Source organism: Oncorhynchus tshawytscha, unplaced genomic scaffold (assembly GCF_018296145.1).
Source record: "Oncorhynchus tshawytscha isolate Ot180627B unplaced genomic scaffold, Otsh_v2.0 Un_contig_3057_pilon_pilon, whole genome shotgun sequence".
NCBI lineage: Eukaryota > Metazoa > Chordata > Actinopteri > Salmoniformes > Salmonidae > Oncorhynchus > Oncorhynchus tshawytscha.
In genome coordinates, this window is record NW_024608256.1 from 1 (window position 1) to 8,631 (window position 8,631).

At 47.6% G+C, this 8,631-nt stretch overlaps 1 protein-coding gene across 1 annotated transcript; it reads right to left on the reverse strand.

Annotated features, from left to right (window-relative positions):
• Positions 1 to 6,244: 6,244 nt before the first annotated feature.
• Positions 6,245 to 7,927, reverse strand: LOC121843362 (tropomodulin-3-like; the record flags this gene model as incomplete). Its single annotated transcript, XM_042312980.1, is given in 2 exon segments — positions 6,245 to 6,401; positions 7,717 to 7,927. Coding segments are annotated over 2 exon segments (283 nt in total), but the record flags the coding sequence as incomplete, so codon positions are not given.
• Between the last annotated feature and the right edge of the window lie 704 nt (positions 7,928 to 8,631).

Genomic DNA, 8,631 nt, shown 5'->3' on the forward strand with positions numbered 1-8,631 from the left:
CCTAACCCTGCTCTATATACATGCCACTGGAGTGAGCCTAACCTGCTCACTCCATACATGCTGGAGATGCTCTTACAACCACAACCACCATGCTACATGCTGAAATGGCTTCCAACCCTAACCTGCTCTCTCTCCATGCCTGGAGGTAATAACTAACCTGCTCTTATGCTGGAGGTAACAGCCCTAACCCTGCTCTATATACATACTGGAGGTAACAGCCCTAACCCCTGCTCTATGTATGCATACTGGAGGTAAACAGCCCTAACCCTGCTCTATATACATACTCGAGGTAACAACCCTAACCCTGCTCTATATACATACTGGAGGTAACAACCCTAACCCTGCTCTATATACATACTGAGGTAACAACCCTAACCCTGTCTATATACATACTGAGGTAACAACCCTAACTCCTGCTCTATATACCACTGGGAGGTAAACAGCCTAACCTGTCCCTCAAACCCTAACCCTGCTCTATATACATACTGGAGGTAACAACCCTAACCCTGCTCTATATACATACTGGAGGTAACAACCCCAACCCTGCTCTATATACATACTGAGGTAACAACCCTAACCCTGCTCTATATACACACTGGAGGTAACAACCCTAACCCTGCTCTATATACATACTGGAGGAAACAACCCTAACCCTGCTCTATATACATACTGGAGGTAACAACCCTAACCCTGCTCTATATACATACTGGAGGTAACAACCCTAACCCTGCTCTATATACATACTGGGTAACAACCCTAACCCTGCTCTATATACATACTGGAGGTAACAACCCTAACCTGCTCTATATACATACTGGGTAACAACCCTAACCCTGCTCTATATACATACTGGAGGAACAACCCTAACCCTGCTCTATATACATACTGGGTAACAACCCTAACCCTGCTCTATATACATACTGGAGGTAACAACCCCTAACCCTGCTCTATATACATACTGGAGGTAACAACCCTAACCCTGCTCTATATACATACTGGAGGTAACAACCCTAACCCTGCTCTATATACATACTGAGGTAACAGCCCTAACCCTGCTCTATATACATACTGGAGGTAACAACCCTAACCCTGCTCTATATACATGCTGGAGGTAACAGCCCTAACCCTGCTCTATATACATACTGGAGGTAACAACCCTAACCCTGCTCTATATACCCTGGAGGTAACAGCCCTAACCCTGCTCTATATACATACTGGAGGTAACAACCCTAACCCTGCTCTATATACATACTGGGTAACAGCCTAACCCTGCTCTATATACATGCTGGAGGTAACAACCCTAACCCTGCTCTATATACATGCTGGGTAACAACCCTAACCCTGCTCTATATACATACTGGAGGTAACAGCCCTAACCCTGCTCTATATACATGGAGGTAACAACCCTAACCCTGCTCTATATACATGCTGGGGTAACAACCCTAACCCTGCTCTATATACATACTGGAGGTAACAACCCTAACCCTGCTCTATATACATACTGGAGGTAACAACCCTAACCCTGCTCTATATACATACTGGAGGTAACAACCCTAACCCTGCTCTATATACATACTGGAGGTAACAACCCTAACCCTGCTCTATATACATGCTGGCCCTAACCCTGCTCTATATACATACTGGAGGTAACAACCCTAACCCTGCTCTATATACATACTGGAGGTAACAGCCCTAACCCTGCTCTATATACATGCTGGAGGTAACAGCCCTAACCCTGCTCTATATACATACTGGAGGTAACAGCCCTAACCCTGCTCTATATACATACTGGGTAACAGCCCTAACCCTGCTCTATATACATACTGGAGGTAACAGCCCTAACCCTGCTCTATATACATACTGGAGGTAACAGCCCTAACCCTGCTCTATATACATGCTGGGTAACAACCCTAACCCTGCTCTATATACATACTGGAGGTAACAACCCTAACCCTGCTCTATATACATGCTGGGTAACAACCCTAACCCTGCTCTATATACATGCTGGAGGTAACAGCCCTAACCCTGCTCTATATACATCCTGGTACTGGAGGTAACAACCCTAACCCTGCTCTATATACATACTGGAGTAACAACCCTAACCCTGCTCTATATACATGCTGGAGGTAACAACCCTAACCCTGCTCTATATACATACTGGAGGTAACAACCCTAACCCTGCTCTATATACATACTGGGGTAACAACCCTAACCCTGCTCTATATACATGCTGGGGTAACAACAGCCCTAACCCTGCTCTATATACATACTGGAGGGTAACAGCCCTAACCCTGCTCTATATACATGCTGGAGGTAACAGCCCTAACCCTGCTCTATATACATGCTGGATTGGAAACAACCCTAACCCTGCTCTATATACATACTGGGGTAACAGCCCTAACCCTGCTCTATATACATACTGGAGGTAACAGCCCCTAACCCTGCTCTATATACATGCTGGAGGTAACAACCCTAACCCTGCTCTATATACATACTGGAGGTAACAGCCCTAACCCTGCTCATACCGGGTACACCCTAACCCTGGAGGTAACAGCCCTAACCCTGCTCTATATACATACTGGGTAACAGCCCTAACCCTGCTCTATATACATACTGGGTAACAACCCTAACCCTGCTCTATATACATACTGGGTAACAGCCCTAACCCTGCTCTATATACATGCTGGGTAACAGCCCTAACCCTGCTCTATATACATACTGGGTAACAAGCCCTAACCCTGCTCTATATACATACTGGGTAACAGCCTAACCCTGCTCTATATACATACTGGGTAACAGCCCTAACCCTGCTCTATATACATGCTGGGTAACAGCCCTAACCCTGCTCTATATACATCCTGGGTAACAACCCTAACCCTGCTCTATATACATCCTGGCTGGGTAACAACCCTAACCCTGCTCTATATACATCCTGGTACTGGAGTAACAGCCCTAACCCTGCTCTATATACATACTGGAGGTAACAACCCTAACCCTGCTCTATATACATACTGGGTAACAACCCTAACCCTGCTCTATATACATCCTGGTACTGGAGGTAACAACCCTAACCCTGCTCTATATACACTGGTACTGGAGGTAACAGCCCTAACCCTGCTCTATATACATACTGGTAGGTAACAGCCCTAACCCTGCTCTATATACATACTGGGTAACAACCCTAACCCTGCTCTATATACATCCTGGTACTGGAGGGACCAGCCCTAACCCTGCTCTATATACATCCTGGTACTGGGGTAACAGCCCTAACCCTGCTCTATATACATACTGGTACTGGGTAACAAGCCCTAACCCTGCTCTATATACATACTGAGGTAACAAGCCCTAACCCTGCTCTATATACATGCTGGGTAACAGCCCTAACCCTGCTCTATATACATACATACTGGGTAACAACCCTAACCCTGCTCTATATACATACTGGTACTGGAGGTAACAGCCCTAACCCTGCTCTATATACATACTGGGTAACACCCTAACCCTGCTCTATATACATCCTGGTACTGGAGGGACCAGCCCTAACCCTGCTCTATATACATCCTGGTACTGGAGGTAACAACCCTAACCCTGCTCTATATACATACTGGTACTGGGTAACAACCCTAACCCTGCTCTATATACATACTGGTACTGGAGGTAACAACCCTAACCCTGCTCTATATACATACTGGGTAACAACCCTAACCCTGCTCTATATACATCCTGGTACTGGAGGTAACAGCCCTAACCCTGCTCTATATACATACTGGTAACAGCCCTAACCCTGCTCTATATACATACTGGGGTAACAACCCTAACCCTGCTCTATATACATACTGGAGGTAACAACCCTAACCCTGCTCTATATACATACTGGAGGTAACAACCCTAACCCTGCTCTATATACATACTGGAGGTAACAACCCTAACCCTGCTCTATATACATACTGGAGGTAACAACCCTAACCCTGCTCTATATACATACCTGAGGTAACAACCCTAACCCTGCTCTATATACATACCGGAGGTAACAACCCTAACCCTGCTCTATATACATACTGGAGGTAACAACCCTAACCCTGCTCTATATACATACTGGAGGTAACAGCCCTAACCCTGCTCTATACCCTGTAACAACCCTAACCCTGCTCTATATACATACTGGAGGTAACAACCCTAACCCTGCTCTATATACATACTGGAGGTAACAACCCTAACCCTGCTCTATATACATACTGAGGTAACAACCCTAACCCTGCTCTATATACATACTGGAGGTAACAACCCTAACCCTGCTCTATATACATACTGGGTAACAACCCTAACCCTGCTCTATATACATACTGGAGGTAACAACCCTAACCCTGCTCTATATACATACTGGAGGTAACAACCCTAACCCTGCTCTATATACATCCTGGTACTGGAGGTAACAACCCTAACCCTGCTCTATATACATCCTGGTACTGGAGGTAACAACCCTAACCCTGCTCTATATACATCCTGGTACTGGAGGTAACAACCCTAACCCTGCTCTATATACATACTGGAGGTAACAACCCTAACCCTGCTCTATATACATCCTGGTACTGGAGGTAACAACCCTAACCCTGCTCTATATACATACTGGTACTGGAGGTAACAACCCTAACCCTGCTCTATATACATACTGGTACTGGAGGTAACAACCCTAACCCTGCTCTATATACATACTGGAGGTAACAACCCTAACCCTGCTCTATATACATCCTGGTACTGGAGGGAACAGCCCTAACCCTGCTCTATATACATCCTGGTACTGAGGTAACAACCCTAACCCTGCTCTATATACATCCTGGTACTGGAGGTAACAACCCTAACCCTGCTCTATATACATACTGGAGGTAACAACCCTAACCCTGCTCTATATACATCCTGGTACTGGAGGTAACAACCCTAACCCTGCTCTATATACATACTGGAGGTAACAACCCTAACCCTGCTCTATATACATACTGGAGGTAACAACCCTAACCCTGCTCTATATACATACTGGAGGTAACAACCCTAACCCTGCTCTATATACATACTGGAGGTAACAACCCTAACCCTGCTCTATATACATCCTGGTACTGAGGTAACAACCCTAACCCTGCTCTATATACATACTGGAGGTAACAACCCTAACCCTGCTCTATATACATCCTGGTACTGGAGGTAACAACCCTAACCCTGCTCTATATACATCCTGGAGGTAACAACCCTAACCCTGCTCTATATACATCCTGGAGGTAACAACCCTAACCCTGCTCTATATACATACTGAGGTAACAACCCTAACCCTGCTCTATATACATCCTGGTACTGGAGGTAACAACCCTAACCCTGCTCTATATACATACTGAGGTAACAACCCTAACCCTGCTCTATATACATACTGAGGTAACAACCCTAACCCTGCTCTATATACATACTGGAGGTAACAACCCTAACCCTGCTCTATATACATACTGAGGTAACAACCCTAACCCTGCTCTATATACATACTGGAGGTAACAACCCTAACCCTGCTCTATATACATACTGGAGGTAACAACCCTAACCCTGCTCTATATACATACTGGAGGTAACAACCCTAACCCTGCTCTATATACATACTGGAGGTAACAACCCTAACCCTGCTCTATATACATCCTGGTACTGGAGGATATGAAAGGCGTATTCCTACCTACACTCCTCCCCTTCCCTTAGCCCACACTCCTCCCCTTCCCTTAGCCCACACTCCTCCCCTTCCCTCAGCTGTGTATTGTGTAAGACCAGAGTAGACATGCATTAGTAATACCTGCAGACTCAGCAGTCGCCTGATTACAGCTGAGAGCTATCTCACACACACACACACACACACACACACACACACACACACACACACACACACACAAACATGCCTGCAATACAATACACACAATACAATTACACACCTGTCTGAAACAGAGCCTTCCCTTCAAGACCACAAACATTGCCCCCAACACCTCTCGTTACCCCCAACACCTTTACGTCTTTATACTCCAGGGCCTCCTACCTTTCCTCTCTCCAGAGAAAGACACAACATCATCTCTGTCTTTATACTCCAGGGCCTCCTACCTTTCCTCTCTCCAGAGAAAGACACAACATCATCTCTGTCTTTATACTCCAGGGCCTCCTACCTTTCCTCTCTCCAGAGAAAGACACCACATCATCTCTGTCTTTATACTCCAGGGCCTCCTACCTTTCCTCTCTCCAGAGAAAGACACCACATCATCTCTGTCTTTATACTCCAGGGCCTCCTTCTCCAGAAAACTGAGTAGTTTCTCTCTGCTGTAGGGGCCGGTGGCTGCTTTCACTGTGTGGTCCTTCTGACGCATCGACGCTGGCAGCAATGCATTCTGGGGGGGGGAGACACAGAGGGGTGGATACATGGGTTTATTGACCGATTGATCAATTGGTAAATTCATGTGCCATGTTTAAAAACACTAGGGCTGCATTCGGTGCCGTGTTGTGTTGAGTGGCGTTCCTATGGTTGCCTAGTTAGTGGACTCATCTCCTTCATGCTGTGTATAAGTGAAAGACAAGAAGAATGTTTAAGATGTTCTCTACCGGAGATGTAACAACACATTGGCCTCGTCCCAATACTTCTGTTGAGGTGTATGTTGTGTAATATCACAAATAAATGGCTGTTGTACCTCACACTCTGGCCCTTGAAAAGGAAAATTAACCTCACTAAGTCCTGGAAGGGTTTGACTACTCTGCTCCTCCTCTACTCTGCTGCACATCCTCCTCCTCCTCCCCCTCTACTCTGCTGCACCTCCTCCCCCTCTACTCTGCTGCGCCTCCTCCCCTCTACTCTGCTGCGCCTCCTCCTCCTCCTCCTCTACTCTGCTGCGCCTCCTCCTCCTCCTCCTCTACTCTGCTGCACATCCTCCTCCTCCTCCTCCTCTACTCTGCTGCACCTCCTCCTCCTCCCCTCTACTCTGCTGCGCCTCCTCCTCCTCCTCCTCTCTGCTGCGCCTCCTCCTCCTCTACTCTGCTGCGCCTCCTCCTCCTCTACTCTGCTGCGCCTCCTCCTCCTCTACTCTGCTGCGCCTCCTCCTCCTCTACTCTGCTGCGCCTCCTCCTCCTCCTCTACTGCGCTCCTCCTCCTCCTCTACTCTGCTGCGCCTCCTCCTCTACTCTTGCTGCGCCTCCTCCTCCTCCTCTACTCTTGCTGCGCCTCCTCCTCCTCTACTCTGCTGCGCCTCCTCCTCCACTCTGCTGCGCCTCCTCCTCTACTCTGCTGCGCCTCCTCCTCCACTCTGCTGCGCCTCCTCCTCCACTCTGCTGCGCCTCCTCCTCCACTCTGCTGCGCCTCCTCCTCCTCTACTGCGCCTCCTCCTCCTCTACTGCGCCTCCTCCTCCTCCTCTACTGCGCCTCCTCCTCCTCCTCTACTGCGCCTTTTTCCTCCTCCTCTACTCTACTGCGCCTTTCCTCCTCCTCTACTCTACTGCGCCTTTTCCTCCTCCTCTACTCTACTGCGCTGCCTCCTCTACTCTGCTGCTGCGTCTCCTCCTCTACTGCACCTCCTCTACTCTGCGTGCAAGTCAACATAGAAAAGCTTGGCAGACTGGGAGGTTAAAAGTTGATAAGAATGAGATGTCTGTCTGGCGAAGAAGGAGAAAACACAAGGAAGACAGAAACAGACAGACTCCCCCGCTCCTCCATACCTCTGGGTCCATCTCCTCCAGGGCAGTCTCCAGTTGTTTGAGTTCCTGCTCTGACAGGTTGTTAAGGATCTCATCCTCGTCAATCTCCTTGTACTTCTCCAGGTCTTTCTTAAACGACAATGCCATGTTCTCTCTCTGCTACACCAACTGTAGACCGGGGTGTCTGTCTGTGTCCCTCTGGGTCCAAGTGTCACGCCTACGGGCAGGTAATCTGCTAGAGAGACAGAGGGATGGAGACAGAGAGGCAGACAGACAGAGGGATGGAGACAGAGAGGCAGGCAGGCAGGCAGGCAGGCAGAGAGGCAGGCAGGCAGACAGAGGCAGGGAGGCAGAGAGAGAGAGAGAGACAGGCAGACAGAGGCAGGCAGGCAGAGGCAGACAGACAGAGAGGATGATAACATGTGAGTTAGTGGGATCAGTAGGTGATGTAGTTAAAGCCAGTCAGACAGCGTCTGTCCTCCGGTCTTAAACATCACATAAACTGGGTGGTTCCAGTCCTGGATGCTGATTGTCTGAAAGCTGTGGTATATCAGACTGTATATCACGGGTACGACAAACAAATAGCTTTTACCTTTCTAATTATGTTGATAACCAGTTTATAATAACAATAAGGCACTTCTGGGATTTGTGTTATACGGCCAATATCGGTGTGTTGGACTAGTAACCGAAAGGTTGCTGGATCGAATCCCGAGCTGACAAGGTAAAAATCTGTTGTTCTACCCTGAACAAGGCAGGTAACCTGCTGTTCCCCGGTAGGCCGTCATTGAAAATACTAATTTGTTCTTAACTGACTTTCCTAGCTAAATAACTGTTAAATAAAACTAAACATCAAGCCCTTGACTAGTTGAATCCGGTATGTTTGTCTGGGACAACACCGTGCTGCTGGAGGCACAGGAGGACCGGAGTTGGGAAACA